The sequence below is a fragment of the Fukomys damarensis genome, unplaced genomic scaffold (genome assembly GCF_012274545.1).
Source record: "Fukomys damarensis isolate Sample0158 unplaced genomic scaffold, DMR_v1.0_HiC HiC_scaffold_3, whole genome shotgun sequence".
NCBI classification, from domain to species: domain Eukaryota; kingdom Metazoa; phylum Chordata; class Mammalia; order Rodentia; family Bathyergidae; genus Fukomys; species Fukomys damarensis.
The window spans coordinates 16,157,941-16,175,893 of NW_022900915.1; the positions used below are offsets into that span (position 1 = coordinate 16,157,941).

The following is a 17,953-nucleotide window of genomic DNA, read 5'->3' on the forward strand; positions in this document are numbered from 1 at the left end:
CAAAAAAAAAAAAAAAAAAAAAAGTGACAAGCAGAAAACAGCAAAATAGTGACGATGAAGTGAAAAAAAAAAAAAAACCAAAGTAATTTACAAATTACTGGCACGGAGTCTAGAAGTTTGGATCCCCTTTGGGTATTTTCATAATTAACAAAACATAATAAGGTAGGAGGCAGTATATCTGGGGTATTTTAAAATGCAATCTGAGGTTACAAATCTTGTAGCAGCACCAGATTAGATATACCCTATGGAACATCCGAAATGTTTCTAAACGCAGACACTTTCTGATAGGACGCCCTTATCTAATTACCCAGAAGCCTAGAAGATACTCGCCTCCACAGCGACTGTAATAGTCCTTGCTTAACCAGGGGCGAAACCTACAGCTTTTTTTAAACCGTAATCTCTTTCAAAACTAATGGCTCTCAAAACATTATTATTTCCTTCCAGGAAAGACAAGTTCTCGCGAAAATAGAAGACCGCGCAGCGTAATTGCGTCATTGCGCCTGCGCGCACTGCTGCAGCAAGCACTTCCTTCTGAGCCGCGCTGTCACTCACGGCCGTCTTTCCGCCCCGCCCCGCCCCTCCCCTTACGCCCCGCGCCGTGACGTAGCGCCTGCCCCTCCGCTGGGTGTCTGTGTCTCCTGACCACTGCGCGCAGAACTGCTTTGTTTCCAGATTCTGGTTCTGAGCTGCGGTTCTCAGCGAGATTTCGCACTGCTCGTCCTATGTTCCTGCACTGGTAATGAGCAAGGGATCAAGCAGCAGGACGAAGAAAGAAATCGAATAAGAGACGCTCGGCTCCCGGCCGAGCTCCGGGTAGCTCTTCGGCTCCCGGGTCGCCCTCCGGACCGCCCTCCTGCTCCCGGACGCTTTGCTGCTCCCGACCGCTCTTCTGACCGCCTTCCTGCTCCCGGCCGCTTTGCTTCGACCGACTTTTCTGCTTCGCTGTAGGGCAGAGAGACTGAATTTATAATCGTCCGTGGATTGTAAGTACCCAAACCTACGAGGGCTTACCGCACCCCTTTTTAAAAAACTCTTTTCGAGAGAGTTTACGGATTGGGCTTGTTCGCTGGGTGTCGGCTTTTTCTGCTGAAAATCTGCGGGAGCCGCCATTTGCTTTCCTGGTGGCTCATTCGTTCGGCCTGCGTTGTCCGGCAGCGGCATCTAGAGGCTGGAAGTTGGCATTGCAGCGAATAGGCTGATGAACTTTGTGAATAAGCCAGTGTGTTAATAAGGACTGCTGCTGTTTCTTTATAGCATATATACGGGAAAAACTTGGTGCCTGATAAAAAATTAAGACAAGATAAGTGTTTAGCTGGCTTGTGTTCTGCTTAGAATTCTTTATTAGAGATTTGAATTTATATCACACTGGACTTTTTAGCTGTTGTAGCTGGAACTTTTTAGTGTAACAAGTGCTTATTGGAGAAGTGAATCAGCAACAAGTAAAGATGAGTAAAAGCAAAGATGATGCTCCTCATGAACTAGAGAGCCAGTTTATCTTACGTTTACCCCCAGAATATGCTTCTACTGTGAGAAGGGCAGTACAGTCTGGCCATGTCAACCTGAAGGACAGGCTGACAATTGAGTTACACCCTGATGGGCGTCATGGAATTGTCAGAGTGGACAGGGTCCCATTGGCTGCAAAACTGGTAGATTTGCCTTGTGTCATGGAAAGCTTGAAAACCATTGACAAAAAGACCTTTTACAAGACAGCTGATATCTGTCAGATGCTTGTATCCACAGTGGATGGTGATCTCTATCCTCCTGTGGAGGAACCAGTTGCCACTACTGATCCGAAAGCAAGCAAGAAAAAAGATAAAGACAAAGAGAAAAAGTTTGTTTGGAACCATGGAATTACTCTGCCTCTAAAAAATGTGAGAAAGAGAAGGTTCCGGAAGACAGCAAAGAAGAAGTATATTGAGTCCCCAGATGTGGAAAAAGAAGTTAAGCGATTGCTCAGTACAGATGCTGAAGCTGTCAGTACTCGTTGGGAAATAATTGCTGAAGATGAAACAAAAGAGGCAGAAAATCAAGGCCTTGATATCTCGTCTCCAGGTATGTCTGGCCACAGGCAGGGCCATGACTCGTTAGAACATGATGAGCTTCGAGAGATATTCAATGATCTCAGCAGCAGCAGTGAAGATGAAGATGAGACACAGCATCAAGATGAAGAAGATATAAACATTATTGATACTGAGGAAGATTTGGAGAGACAGCTACAGGACAAGCTGAATGAATCAGATGAACAGCACCAAGAAAATGAAGGAACCAACCAACTGGTTATGGGAATTCAGAAACAGATTGATAACATGAAAGGCAAGCTCCAGGAGACCCAGGACCGGGCAAAGCGACAGGAGGATCTCATCATGAAAGTGGAAAACCTGGCTCTCAAGAACAGATTTCAAGCTGTGCTGGATGAACTCAAACAAAAGGAAGACCGAGAAAAGGAGCAACTCAGCTCCTTACAAGAAGAGCTAGATTCACTTCTCGAGAAGTAAGGACATTGACACTTTCAGTTGGCAGGCTTGTCAGCATTACAAAAGTCTTGGTTATATCCCTTGGACTGGATATTAAGACCTACTATTTTCCTTTTCCCTCTAATGCTAGAAGTTGAATTATTTCAGTTTTTCTGAACCATTTTGCAATGTTTCCTCTATGTTCATTCTTTAGGAAGTAGGATTGTATTGGCAGAAAGATTGTTATAGGAAAGTTGTAACGTGAGATGAACAGTTTAGTCTTGCAACTTCACTGCAGGACTTTGCTATTTTTGTTTTCCAGAGGCTGCTGTTGGTGCCCTGTTTTACTATCTGACAATAAGAATACATTAGTTTGGACTTAGTTAAGCTAGTTTTTTTGTTTGTTTTTTTTTCTCATACAATAGTTATTTTCTTAGCTACTCAAAGTAATTTTCTATATGTAGACATGCAAGTTATTTCTAACAATAAAAGCAATAACTTTTGACCTTTTAATGTGTCTTATTCTTTACTAGATGCTGGGCATTGGGATGGGTTCTGGGTAGAGTTTAATGACTGGAAAATGTGATTCTGTTTAGCATGTGAAGGAGTTCTGTTGGGATTTCAGAAAAAGGAAAACTGCAGGGGCAAAGAAATTGGAAAGTGTCATTATACATAGTTCTAGTCCATATCCATTTGGAAGTTGCAAACATTAGGTACAGAGCTTTCCTAAACTATTCTAATTTGTAGACCAAGGTCTGTTTGTGCCTTTCTAAAAAAAATAAGTTTATCTCCATGAAATTTTGGAAATGAATAGCTATCAAATGTAGTCCAATTGACCAATCCATGGATTTGGATTGATATTTTAAATTATTTTCAGTTTAATTCCTTTAGTTATTAATATTCTAGTAACTGAGGTGTTGTTATCTGTTACTTCATAAATGCCCTTAAAAGAAGATAGTACCATGGTTTGATGTTTCAGATTTTGTTAGACTTTCCATTCTTTAAAGATAATGCCTCATGTTTGAAAGCTAATTTTGAAAAAACTCAGTGATAGAGTTGCTGCAACTCATCTCTAAATTAAAAAATATGGTTTCAAAATGCCCTCATGAAGTAAACATAAACCTCATTTTAATTTTGTATCTGACAGGAAGCAGTGAAGTGTTTCAAGAATTATACAGTCAAGGGCTGGGGATTTAGCTTTGGTTTTGCTGCCTGCCTTGCAAGTGCAAGGACCCAAGTTTGATCCCTGCTCCCAAAAAAAAAAAAAAAAAAAAAAAAAAAAAAAAAAAAAGATACAACTATTTGCAGACCACCAGGATAATTTTTTCATGTCTGATCATGTATCTTTTTGGTTTTGTTTTTTTTTTTCTTTTTTGATACTGGGAATTGAACTGGGATCTTGTGTTTGCAAGGCAGACAGTGGAACCACTGAGCTAAATCCCTAGCTGGTTATGTATCTTTTTTTGTTTTGAATTTTTGAGACAGGGTCTCACTATGTAGTTGAGACTGACCTGGGATTCACTGTGTAGCCCAGGCTGGTTTTGAACTCACAGTGATCCTCCTGCCTCAGTCTCCCTGAGTGCTGAGATTATAGGCTTGTGCCACCACGCCCAGCTAGCTGGTAATGTTTCTTAAGACTTCAGTACAGAACTGGAGTTTTCAGCTCCAGACTTTTTTTTTTAATTTTTCATTAATAGTTTGTTTGGTTTTTTTTAACATTTTAGGATCATGGGTGACAAAAAAATTGTGCTTTTAGTATATTTTGGTATTTTGCTACATTAACAAAAGGGACATTGGGAAAGTTGCTACCACATCTAGCTTTACAGTGGATTATTTGTCAATTTGTTAATATCAGTGATAATTCAGTTCCACAAATAGAAAGGAAAAATGTTGGATAAGCGAGATAGCCTACTGACCTCATTACTTTTGGTTCAGTTATTTATACTGATTCTCACGTCCTTCTAACCCTGATTTCATCTGAGCTTCATGTTCAACTGTATCCTGGAGAACAGACACTTAAAAAGTATTACTTAGGCATTGCAGCTCTTCATGATCAAAATGAATTGCGTCTTCTCTTCCCTGAAAACATGCTCTTTCTCCAGTGTGTTAGTGAAAATAAAAGCCACTATCACACAGCCCACATGTAGAAGTGTATTTGAACTGTAGCTTTTTGTTTTCTGTTTTGAAACGGTCTCATTATGTAGTGCATGCTGCCTTGAACTCAAGGCAATCTCCATCTCTCAGGCTCCAGCGTATTAACTTTGACTTCTTTTTTCCCTTCAGTATGGATTCTGCTTTTTTTTTTTTTGGTACCACCAGAGATTGAACTCAGGACCTTGCCTTGTGAGGCAGGCAGCAGTGCCACTAAGCTAAACCTGCAGCCCTGTAGTCTACTTTTAAAAAGAAGCATTTCATACCACTGCCACTGTTTTATTTCAAGCCATTTTACTTTTTTTTTGTGTTTGTTTGTTTTTGAGACAGGGTCTCAGTTATGTAGTAAGACTGACCTGGGGCTCACTGTGTAGTCCAGGCTGTTCTTGAACTCACAGTGATCCTCCTGCCTCAGCCTCCCAAGTGCTGGGATTACAGCAATGTGCCACCACACCTGGCTAAGCCATTTTACTACTTAACAAATGACAGTGACTTCCTAATTTAATTGGTCTCTGACTCAGGCTTTTGTTTTCTGGAACATAAGAAGGAAGGAGTAGAACAGGGTGTGAGGCAGGAAAAAAATTACCAAAGCAAGGAGGGAACTGGTAAGGCCATTCTCTAAAGATGCTGTAATGGGCTGGTTCTCATGAAGTGTCCTTGTGAAGAACACCAGGAAGTCTGGCTTCCTCATTTCACTCGAATAAACTGGTGAGATACATAATGCTGTAGGTGCCTCACCCTAAGTCTACAGGTCCCCAGAGGTCCATTAAGATGAGCCCATTCTGTAACCTTCAGATGAAATGTATTCTGCCTTATGAGACAATGTCCTGAGAGTGCTGTTCTGAAGTTCTTGGTTGCTTTTCATGAAAAACAAAAAAACAAACACAAAACAAAACAAACAAAACCTTATTGCAGGTGCACTCAAGGTCTTAGAATACTCAGCAGAATAACTCCACAGCAGGGTTCCCAACAACTCAGCCCTTGCAGAAAAATTTTGAAATTTCTCTAGCACCTCTGCTTCCATTTCTTTTTCTGCTAAAACTTATATCTTGACTCCCATTTCATGGCTAACGTAATATTTATTTTTAAAGATCCTGGTTTTCTCCTTGCTTAGGATATGAACAAAATCTTCATAGTTTTTCCTTGTACAAGAACCAAAGGTTAGGCCAGGTGTGGTAGCACACGCCTGTAATCCCAGCACTCGGGAGGCTGAGGCAGGAGGATCGCTGTGAGTTCGAGACCAGCCTGGGCTACATAGTGAGTTCCAGGTCAGTCTCAACTACATAGTGAGACCCTGTCTCAAACAAAACAAAACAAAACAAAACAAAAAAAACCAAAGGGTAAATTTAGATTTGTCTTTTCTCCTTGACAGATGAAGAGCTAAATTCATAGAACAAATTTAGTTATTGCTATTATTTTAAGCCAAAAATGAAAATGAAATAATGAGAGTGAAGTATTCATTTGGAATTAGAGACTGGCTGTCTCCAAGGATCCAGTGCACAGAGAGCAGATAGGTTCTCATACAACAAAAGCAGATAAAATACCAATGTAGCACTTAACTCATAAATTTATATGGAAGTTAAAAGATGTAAAATATTTTTGAACACCAATGAAATTAACACCTTTACAGTAACTGACTCTAATTGTATGTTTAGGCTGTCTCTATAATGGGGTGGTAATGCAGAGTATTGACATGTCACTGGACTCCAGCTTATCTTGGACTTTCTTACATTTGTTACAGATACAGTAATGGGCTCCTTTTGTTTTAAGGCATACCCCTGGTGGGTGAACTATTTTTAGTGAACTGTTTCTAAGTCACTGAAAAAAATATAATTGTCCATTTCATTTGTCCCTCAGTTTATTTTTAGACTTTATTTCTTCAGGAAGCTTCAAAGGAAGATATCTGATTTATACTAGATGATTTTTATGTAACATATCATTTGCAAAAAAAATTTAATTTCTGCTACTATTTAGTATTCACTGTAGTTATATAGAGCCTAATCTAATACCTTGAATATAGTCAGTCCTCAATAAGTACTTAAATGTGATACATTTTTCATAGATTAAATAAATGTTCAACCAAAAATGAGATTACTTGTTTTAATCTTTAAAATGTAGGTGTATTTATGTCAGGAACTATTCTACATAATTTTTGGGGAAAATAATTTCAAAATTAAAGTATGACTACAGCTATCTAAGGCCCAAAGTCACTTTGCCTGAGTAACTGGGGCATGTCAAAACGTAACTCCATTTTGCCTCTGGTCACAAGTTGAGGCCTTAATGGTCCCATGATACTGTGATGCTCGAGGGCAAGTTTACATCATCTGAAGACATCCTGATTCTTTGAGAACCATGTAATAAAGAAGAGAAAGATTTCACCTGGGGGAAGGACAAATTCTTCATTAGCCTGCTATCTTGTCCTACCTACCCTTGTAAGAATACTCTCTTTACTGTCCTCATCATCCAAAAATCCTCAGCCACCTAAGATCCTTGGCAACCTGAGATCCTCATCAACATAGAATTACTACTGCCCTCTCAGTCACCCATTACTCCCTCAATTATTGTGTGCATCCAATACATAGTGCTTAGCTTGGGGTGTCTAAGTCTTTGCCCACTCTGACTCCCTCCCACGTACTTTGAAATTATGCAAGTGTCTTATGTTTTTCTTTAGCCTTTGCCACCCCGCTTTCTAGGTAGTCAAGGATTGATCACCCTCAGATATATTTATTTACTCTCACACAATATAAAACTTTTGAAATCAGCTGCAAGGAAAGTATTAAATGAATTCCTGACATACTTGATAATTTCAAAAATATCTAAACAAATATAACACAGAAGCGGTTAATTATTATTTTGCACTTCTTTAAAAAATAAAGTGTTCCAGATATAATTAACATTTAACCATGGGCATTTAAACACTAAATGCCCATTTAGATAACTTGATAGGCCTTCCACAATATCATTAAAATATGCATCCCCCTTTCCACTTCTATTTTTTTAAAACAGAAAAGAATCCTCAAATATGAGGAAAAAAAATTAAATATCTTAAAACTTCCCAATTTAAAATGGCAGATTATTCTCACATATCTCTCTCTGTTTTTATTTTATTTTATTTTTTTGTCATGCTAATTAAACTCAGGACCTCATGTTTGCCAGGCAGGTCCTGTGCTGCTGAGCTAAATCCTCTACCCATCTCACAAATCTCTTGCTAAAATAACTAAGAGGGTTATTAAAAGATGCTAACCCCAAAGACAAAGATATATGAGATAAGGTAACAGTGAATGAAACATATCAACCCCTTTTCAGTCAGCCGAAGTACAGTAGATGGAGAAATGTTAAAGGTATTCTGAGCTCAGGAAGCTACATGCTAAATGTCTGCAAGGGGTTACTTAGGAGAAACAAGTTCACTTTATATAGACTCTATGAGAAGCAGTTCACATTTTTTGCAGGAAGACTCCAGGAAAGGTGTAAAGGTGTGTAGCTAGACACATGAGGTGTCTATCTGCATGGTGTAGGTACCCCTGACAACAGGGGGGTGGTGGCCAAGTCGGAGGCGTTTCCCAGGGCTATGGCCGAGTCCTGGTAGATACAGTCCCTCTCCTCAGTGGTGAAGAGGGTCTGAAGAAGGTGCTGGCAGTCGTCCCACAAGGGCTGGTGGGTATGGAAGACAGGCTCTAACAGCTGATTCAAAGCCTGGGGTTTCTCAGAAAAGGGTGCAACCTGATTTCTCCAATTGTACAGATCACTAGTTATGAAGGGGACATAAGCAAATCCACTACCCGGTTCAACCTGTTTAAGAGGAAGAACTGTTGAGGAAACTTGACTGGTGGGCGGGGGGTCATAAATTTGGCCTGACCGCATGCGTATGGGGAGGAGACAAGGGACCCAAGGGTGTCTCTGATAGATGGACCCCTGGAGGCAGAGGGTCCAGAGGCAGAGTCTGGCAGCACCTCAGGTGACTCCTTATCCCATTTGTCAGGGGTACCTACAGCATGCAGAAGGAGAAGTCCCAAGTGTGCGAACAGACTGGGACCCAAACATGGAGGCAGGTAGGAGAGACCTGGCTAACTACTGCCAGCATCTTTTGGGAGGACTCCGGCAGGCAGCTAGAAAGCCAACCAATTTGAGTAAGGTAAGCGAAGTAAAACAAGATAGGACGGAGTCCTCCGCAGCCTTCCTGGAGTGGTTTCATACTCCTATAAACCCTGGTGCTGCGGAAAATGCAGCTGCTGTAAATTTGGCTTTTGTATCACAGTTGGCCCAGATATTAGAAAGAAGTTACAGAAGTTAGAAGGGTTCAAAGGAAAAAATAGATCTGAGCTCCTGGGTGTAGTGCAAAAAGTATATGATAATAGAGATTCCCCTGAAGAGGTGATTGCCAGAAAGTGAGGAAAAGTGACCATCACGGTGCTGCAGAGTTATGAGGCTGACAAAAGAGTTGAAAGACAGAGACTGAAGTCAAGGGAACTAACAAAAATCAAAGACCCAACATGGAAAAAGACCAATGTGCCTATTGCAAGGAGATTGGACATTGGAAAAATGAGTGCCCCTTAAAAAAACAACGGGAAGAGGAGCAGGCTAAACCTAAAAGGAGTGAGGTCCTCACCCTAGAAGACATGGAACAGGGAAGTCAGAGTCCCCTTGAGCCCATAGTAAAATTAAAAGTCAGGGCATACAGATGAGCTTTCTGATGGATACCAGTGCAGCTCATTCGGTTTTGACCGAGCCATTAGGAAAAATGACCAAACAAGAGGCTCTAGTTCAGGGGGCAACAGGACGAAATTTAAAATTATATAGATGGACTACGGCAAGGACTGTGGACTTGGAACATCAACAAATGACTCATTCCTTTCTGGTAATTCCTGAATGACCACATCTCTTGCTAGGAAGAGATTTACTGAGAATACTGGGGGCAACCATTACTTTTTCAGAAGAACAGGCTGATTTAAAATTGGGGGTTGCTGGCCAGGCATGGTGGTGCACGCCTGTACTCCCAGCACTCGGGAGGCTGAGGCAGGAGGATCACTGTGAGTTCAAGACCAGCATGGGCTACAGAGTGAGTTCCAGGTCAATCTCAACTACATAGTGAGACAAAAAAAAAAAAATTGGGGGTTCCTGCTAGACGAATAAAATTATGGTTACATGCCCACTGTCTGAAGAATATCTGCTGATGGCTGAGTCTTAGCCCACCCCTCAACCTATAATCAAAGAACTTCAACAGGAATTTCCACAAATATGGGCAAAAACCAACCCCCCAGGCCTGGCCAAACATCACCCTCCAATTGTGGTTACACTAACTTCTTCTGCTCAGCCTATTTCAGTGCACCAGTACCCCATCAAACTGGAGGCAAGGATCAAAATCAGAGAACACAGAAACAGGCTCCTTGCCACTGGGATCCTAAGGACCTGTCAGTCAGCATAGAACACGCTGTTTCTGACAGTTCTGAAACCTGGACCAATGACTATCAACCAGTTCAAGACCTTTGTGAGGTAAACAGGCAAGCGGAGACTGTGCACTCCACAATCCCCAACCCATATACTTTGCTGAGCCTCCTGCCCCCTCAACAAGTCTACACCAAGTTGGATTTGAAAGATGTGTTCTTTAGCCTCCTGTTGGCCGAGGTAAGCTGGCCTTTGTTGCCTTTGAGTGGACTGATCCAGAGGGGGGATACTCAGGTCAGCTTACGTGGATCCGACTGCCACAGGGGTTTAAAATGCCCCTACCTTATTTGATGAAGCCCTAAACAGAGACTTAGCTCCATTGCAGTAGGCACATCCTGAGGTGTCATTACTACAATATGTAGATGACCTTGTTGCTGAAGAAAATTAAGCCATTTGCTTACAGGCCACCAGAGACTTGTTAAGGCTGTTAGAACAAATGGGGTATTATGTATCAGCCAAAAAGGCCCAGATATGCACCACTAAAGGTGACCTACTTAGGATATGAAATTAGCGAAGGCAGGAGACGGCTATCTATGAGGCGCAAAAAGGCTATTCTACATATCCCCACCCCGAACATGAAAAAACAGGTATGGGAATTTCTGGGGGCAGCAGGATATGGCAGATTGTGGATTCTAGGTTTTGCAGAGATAGCTAAACCCTTGTATACTGCAATTGAAGGAGGAAATACTCCATTGATTTGAACTGAGGCTGAACAAAAGGCGTTTGAGGCCTTAAAACAGGCCCTTTTGAGTACCCCAGCATTGGCACTCCTTGATGGTGGAAAGCCCTTCTGCTTGTTTGTAGCGGAAGACAAAGGAGTAGCAAAAGGCATGCTAACACAACATCTTGGACCATGAAACTGTCCTGTGGCCTATCTGTCCAAAAGACATGATCCCATCAAGACTGGATGGCCATCTTGCCTCAGGGCCCTTGCTGCAATGGCTGTGTTGTTGAAAGAAGCAGACAAACTAAGTATGGGACAAGGACTCACAATCACCGCACCATGTGCGGTGCTGTCCATGCTCCGGGGAGAACCAGAACATTGGCTGTCAAATGTGAGACTAACCCAATACCAGGCTCTTTTGAATAAGCATCCTAGAATTAGGTTCACAGATGCCACGTCCCTAAACCCTGCCACCCCGCTGCCTGTCCTGGACCCGTCCACTCCCCTACATGACTGAGGGGAAATATTAAAGGAGATAACTGCTGCTAGACCAGACCTCCGAGACCTTCCCCTGCCAGATATAGAAGAAACTTTCTTCACAGATGGTAGTAGCTTCATGGAACAAGGAGTAGGGTATGCAGGAGCAGCAGTGGTAGATAAGGAGGGAACAATCAGATGGGCCCAGCCTCTGAGCCATGGGAGGTCTGCTCAAAAGGCTGAACTGATAGCTCTCACCCAGGCCCCGCGCCTGACTAAAGGAAAGACTGCCAACATATACACTGATAGCCGGTATGCGTTTGCAACCATCCATATTCATGGAAAAATATATACACAGAGAGGGCTACTCACATCAGGGGGGAAGGACATAAAAAATAAACAGGAGATATTGGCTCTGCTAGAGGCCATCTGGAAACCTCTAAAGCAGTGGCGGTTATGCACCGCTAAGGACATCAAAAGTTGGACTTGGATGAGGCCATTGGAAATGAAAGGAGCGACCAGGCAGCAAAACAAGTGGCCAAAAACCAGTGGGGAGCAGTAGCCTGGCCCTGCCATTAAAGGTATTCTCGGAGTTGCCCGCAAAACTGGAGTACTCCCAAGATGGAGAAAATCAAAACAAACACCTAGGTCCACTAAACAAGACAACGGATGGTGGACATACCCTGATGGCCGGGTGTGTTTACCACAAGCACTGGGAAGAAAACTGATTCAACAAACACACCAGCTGAACCACCTGGGAGAAAAGAAACAGAACAAATTGGTGAGTTCTAAATTTTTAAGTAGCCTCAATGGTTCAAGATATATGTTCCAGGTGTCAGGCTTGTGCTCGAGTATATGCCAGCACCAATTCAGGAGAAGGTGTCTGTCATCGGGGAGAACATCCAGGGGAATACTGGGAACTGGACTTTACTGAGCTAAGACCAAGCCGCGGATACGGGTGTCTGTTGGTCTGGGTTGATATTTATTCTGGATGAGTTGAAACATTTCCTACCAAAGGAGAAACAGCTCAAATTGTAAGTAAAAAGCTACTACAGGAGTTTATTCCCCGATTTGGCCTCCCACAATTCCTGGGGTCCGACAGTGGCTTGGCCTTCACAGCCAAGGTTTCTTAATTAGTGGCTAAAGCACTAAACATTGACTGGGAACTACATTGTGCCTATCAGCCACAAAGTTCAGGGCAAGTTGAAAGGATGAACCATACATTGAAAGATACTTTGACTAAGTTTATTTTTGAAGCAGGTGGTGGCTGGCCAGATCTTCTCCCACTAGATCTGTTAAGAGTCAGGTGTGTACCCTATGTTAAAAAGCTGACACCTTATGAAATTATGTATGGGAGACCACCTGCATTGTTGCCTAAGGTAAAACTAGAAACTGTTGCTGAATGTAAAAATCAGACTGATTAAACCCTTACAAGCTCTTCAGGATTTACAACAGGAAATTCAGAGCCAGATCCAGAAGGCCCAAGCCCCAGATGAAAGAAACTGGACAGACCACAAATTCCAGTCTGGAGATCTTGTGCTGGTCAGGTGCCACTCCTCTAAAACACTCGAACTTCACTGGAAGGGGCCCTACCCTATTGTTCTGATGACTCCCACTGCTCTAAAGGTAGCTGGCATCACTCTGTGGGTCCACCACAGCCACGCCAAAACCGCACCTGAGGACCAGACTGAGACAAGATGGAAGGTCATCAGCCGTCCAGGAGACAAAAAGATAAGACTAAAGCACATAACGGATTGATACAACAATGTGTTATACTATATATTTTGTGTAATAACCTGCAGATAACATCTGGTAGTAATCCTTACGCTCCTCAGGTAGAAATATGGGAGCTTAGATTAATCTCCACTGGAAAAGTTCTTGATAAATATATAAAGGGGCCAGACAATTCAGAGATTACATTCAAAATAAGCTTATGCAGTTTAAAAGGTAAAAAACAGCCTGTTTCCCACTATATGAGACGAAGCCCTGGGATGACTGGGGCTTCAATGTTAGGAAGCCTTGATTTTGGAGACTGTGCTGGTTATTCCAACCCAACCCCCACACAATATTATGTGTGTCCAGCACTGGATGACTCTGTGAGCTCAGCCCCAGAGATTACCATTGCTCCAAATGGGGTTGTAAAACCATAGCCCCTTGGAAGGACAGTGATGTCTGGCTACAGATGACACCTATCACTGTACAGCCTAATGACCATATAGGGTCATTATGGGGATCAGGAAAAACTTGGGGAATTAGGTTATATGTGCCAGAATGGGATCCTGGAACCAAGTTCACCATTCAAAAATTCAAACGCCATGCCCTGATCCCAGTTGGCCCTATTAAAGATTGGGTTTTACCCATCTGGTGGTTTCTAGATATCCTAAGACTTTGGCCAACAACAAGACCCCAACAAAAAGCTACGGAAAAGCTCTGCCACACAGAGATTTTTACACCTACCCTCAGTCTTCTGACACTTACCACCCCCATAAAAAAATCCCCTTCCACTACACCATTTTTAGAAATGCTAACTCAAGTACATAGATTATTAAATCAGACAGCCCCCGAAGAAGCCAAGGATTTTTGGCTAAACCTTGACCCACAGCCTCCTTATTATGTGGGCATTGGGCTCATAAACCAACCTGAGACAGCACAATCTTATGTTTGTAACTGGAACAGGCCCAGACTTACATTAGGAGACATCCAAGGACAAGGGACCTTCCTGGAAAGTACAGGTTTTGATCTGTCTTGCTCTCCTAACAAAGACGTATGCAACAGTACCATTACTAACCATTGTACCCCAGGAGCCTTACACTATCATGCCCCAGAAGATGCCTGGTTTGCCTGTACAGAAGGATTAACTCAATGTACACCTAAGGCAGCATTCGATAAAGGTCCCTTGTTATGTATAACTGTCTTTGTGATACCAGAAGTCCTGTATTATAATGGCCCCGAGGGGTGTGAACATTTTGCCCTGACAAAAGAAAAACCTAGATTCAAAAGAGCAGCCCCTGTTTTGGTGCCCATCTTGGTAAGCTTAGGAATTGCAGGATCAACAGCTCTGGGAACTACGTCCTTGGTTCCCCAACATACTCAGCTCAAGGCCCTTAGCATCAAGTGGCCAAAGTCTTAGGATATCTAGAAACCTCCATATCCAAACTGGAAAAACAAGTTGATTCCGTGGCCAAAATGGTTCTCCAAAACAGGCGGGGCCTCAACTTGCTGTTCTTAAAACAAGGGGGGTTGTGTACAGCCCTGGGTGAAACTTGCTGTTTCTACGCCAATGAATCTGGAATTATCAGGGACACCCTTTCAAAGGTAAGAGAAAATGTTAAAACTAAATACTGGATAAGAGATCAAAGAGAAAATTGGTGTCAGTCCCTGTTTAACTGGTCCCCTTGGTTAACAACTTTCCTTTCTACAATCGTAGGACCACTGATAGTTCTCATGTTAATTATCATGATGGGGCCGTCTATGCTGCGTCAAATCACAAACTATGTGTTTGAACAAGTTAATAATGTAAAAATGATGCTGTTAGACCAAATGTATGAACCCCTCTCTTAAGAGTGTGATGAAATTGAATCAAGAATTTGATTCTAACTAAAACCAGTGGGGAATGTGAGACCTGACTGAGCTAAACTGACTCCAAGTTGGCCAGTAATGACCCCGAAGATTTGCTTCCCCCTCCCCTTATCAAACATCGGGGAAAACTGCTCAACCTGCAAAAACCTTCCTGTGCTAATTGCAAGCTTGATTAACACGCCTGCCCAGGAACAGATTTAAAGGTGATCATAAAACACTTCCCCTATAAGATAAGTATAATAAATGAATGTGTTTGAAGTTTTACCCCCTTGCAGCTGTGTGAAAGCCCTGACCTATGTTTGAACTTCTTTGTTTGAAAAACCCTGTAAAACCTACGCACAATCCTGTAACAGAGCTTCCCTTCTCTTAGAGAGTGGAGTCCTCACGTGTGTATAAACTTCTTTCAGTTTTATCTGTGTCCCAGTATTTGGTGTTCTCTCGCTGGCTTGGTGTAACAACCTTTTGCCCACAGATTTTATTCTTACCTCCAAAGTAGTGCAACAAGGCTCAGGCCCCCACTCCACCGGCCTCGGGAGAGCTGCAGGAAGGAGCAGTTTGTTAAGGGTTTTCTTATAAAAGCACCCATCGAGTTGGCCAGCCCCAGAGAGTTCATCTTTTGTATTTTAAATGGTTCTGTAGATTGCCACTTTGAATCCACTGAGAGCATCTTCTGCTTTAAGTAGTAAGAAATTAGAACAACGAAGCTTTTTTTTTTTTGGCATTGGGGATCAAACACCGAGCTTCACCAGCTAAGCATGCAAGCATATCTCTACCACTGAGCTACACTCCTAACCCCCGGGACGCACCGCCGCCTACCCCGGGTGAATGACAACACCAAGGGCAAGACTGCTTGGTTCTTTTCTGTTTTTGTGGGTTTGGAATTTTTATTGGTACATATTTGCTACACATAATTACATCTATCGTGGGGAGTTGGTACGTGTGCATACACATCTAAATTCTTCTTGCTTTCCCTTCTCCTTCCCTCCCACGAACTGCTTTGGGGCAATGTTACAGTTCATCATAGTCTTCATTCCTGCTTCATGGGGGGGGCGGCGCTCGGAAGCCAGGACAGGCGCGTGCAGTGCTGGGGGTTACTCTCGAGCGAGGAAAACGACGGTGGCCGGCCGAGCCTGGCGCCGAGCCTGGCGTTCCGGGAAGTCCCCCGGCGGTGAGAGGGGGTTGCCCAAGCGCTCGGAGAGACAGGTGGGCCAACATGAAGTCCAGCCCCTCCATCCAAGCCGCCATCGACCTCGCAGCGGGGGCTGCCGGGGGCGCCGCGTGTGTACTGACAGGCCAGCCCTTCGACACAATCAAAGTGAAGATGCAGACGTTCCCCAGCCTGTACAGGAGCCTCACCGACTGCTTCCTGAAGACCTACAGCCAGGTGGGCTTCCGCGGCTTCTACAAGGGAACTGGCCCGGCGCTAATGGCCTACGTTAGTCAGAGCTCTGTCCTATTCATGTGCTACGGCTTCTGCCAGCAGTTTGTCAGGAGAGTGGCTGGCCTGGACACGCAGACAGAGCTGAGTGACCTGCAGACTGCGGCCGCAGGGTCCTTGGCCTCTGGGTTTGCTGCCCTGGCCCTTTGCCCCACTGAGCTTGTCAAGTGCCGGCTGCAGACTATGCATGAAATGAAGATTTCGGGAAAGATAGCAAAAAGCCATAAAACAATCTGGTGTGTTGTGAAAAATATCCTTATCAAGGATGGCCCCTTAGGCTTCTACCATGGACTGTCGACCACTCTAATTCAGGAGATACCAGGCTATTTCTTCTATTTCGGTGGCTATGAACTGAGCCGAACGTTTTTTGCATCTGGAAGATCAAAGGATGAACTAGGTCCTGTCCCTTTGATGTTAAGTGGCGGAGTTGCTGGAATCTGCCTCTGGTTTGTCATATTCCCAGTGGATTGTATTAAATCCAGAATTCAAGTTCTTTCCATGCATGGAAAACAGGCAGGATTTATTGGGACTCTTTTAAGTGTTGTGAGAAATGAAGGAGTACTAACCTTGTATTCTGGACTGAAAGCTACTCTTATTCGAGCCATCCCCTCCAATGCCGCACTATTTCTGGCCTATGAATACAGCAGGAAGATGATGATGAGCAAGTTAGAAGCACACTGAAATGCTGGTGAACCTGCGTGCGTGTACCTGAGTTTGAGAACTAAGTTGTCCTTAGGGCTAATGGAATGCAAGACCAATATGAAATTATTTTTGACTGTGTAGGAACTTTGGTTTGGTCTTCTATTCTAAACCTCATACTGTATGGAAGGATCTTTAGTTTGTGTCACTTAATTTGTCCTTATAACCACACTGAAATAGAAATGTCGCTCTTGCCCTTTGTGGGTTATATACAGGGTGAGCCCTGTGGCTCTAGGTTCCTAATCTGAAGGGTTAAATATAATTCTCTCGGGTCTTTTTCATAAATCTGTATGTAGACTGCAGCTTCGATGGTTATGTATTGTGAATAAAATGCAAGTTGGTTCCCTATTTAGTCTTAAATATCACCCAAAAAATCCAGAGTTGATCATGTTTCATGAAGATTGGTGCAAATGCCTACACCTCAAGATGTAGGGTCTGTTTTACAATATCTGCTCAACATGTACACCACACTAGGCTATGTTTTTGGGTTTTTAAAAACGTCTTTATGTGGTGCTTGAGAACTGAAATATGTAGATTTTTTTAGGGTAAAGTAGCTGCATAGTGGTGAGGTTTACATGTCCTTGAGTAAAGTTACAAAGTAAGCACCTTGACTTTTCCACTTTATTCTTAGAGTTGTGCCATTAATTTTCAAAATGGGATTATATTTTGCACTGTGATAATATTTTTAGGAGTGGCCTGGAGCGTTAGGCCTTTGGGAAGCAGCATGGACTTCACTTACACCAACTTTCCTTCTTCTACAGAGCCAAGTTTTAGATTGAGGAAGAGCTGGTTTGTGTTGCTATGCTTTTATTTTCAGCAGAACCACTGAGCTAAATTCCCAGCCCGGTGTTGCTATACTTTGATGAAGACTCATGTAGATGGAAATAGTTCTCAGCTTCTGATCTCTGTATCTTGGCTTCAGTAGGATTTCAGAGTGTTCCATAGTTCATTTAGGGGCTATTAATTCACTTTGGGTCACTTACTGTTCTCTGAGCTTCTAGCAATCAGAAATTCTTCTAGGGAACAGGGAGTGTCAAAGCTAAAAGAAGA

The 17,953-nt window shown here is 42.9% G+C and overlaps 2 protein-coding genes across 2 annotated transcripts; both read left to right on the plus strand.

Moving 5' to 3' along the window:
- The first annotated feature begins 597 nt into the window (after nt 1–597).
- On the plus strand, nt 598–2,939 carry Taf7 (TATA-box binding protein associated factor 7). The gene has a single exon (XM_010613852.2). It carries the CDS (start codon nt 1,446–1,448, stop codon nt 2,493–2,495), a length of 1,050 nt encoding a protein of 349 aa, XP_010612154.1. The 5' UTR covers nt 598–1,445; the 3' UTR covers nt 2,496–2,939.
- Nucleotides 2,940–10,158: 7,219 nt separating this feature from the next.
- On the plus strand, nt 10,159–17,265 carry LOC104855074 (mitochondrial ornithine transporter 2). Its single transcript, XM_010613851.2, has 2 exons — nt 10,159–10,226; nt 15,781–17,265. Exon 2 carries the CDS (start codon nt 15,980–15,982, stop codon nt 16,883–16,885), a length of 906 nt encoding a protein of 301 aa, XP_010612153.1. The 5' UTR covers nt 10,159–10,226; nt 15,781–15,979; the 3' UTR covers nt 16,886–17,265.
- The last annotated feature ends 688 nt before the right edge of the window (nt 17,266–17,953 follow it).

Coding starts and splice junctions, on each gene's coding strand:
- Taf7 (XM_010613852.2), top strand. CDS start 1,446: ATGAGTAAAAGCAAAGATGATGCTCCTCATGAACTAGAGAGCCAGTTT.
- LOC104855074 (XM_010613851.2), top strand. CDS start 15,980: ATGAAGTCCAGCCCCTCCATCCAAGCCGCCATCGACCTCGCAGCGGGG.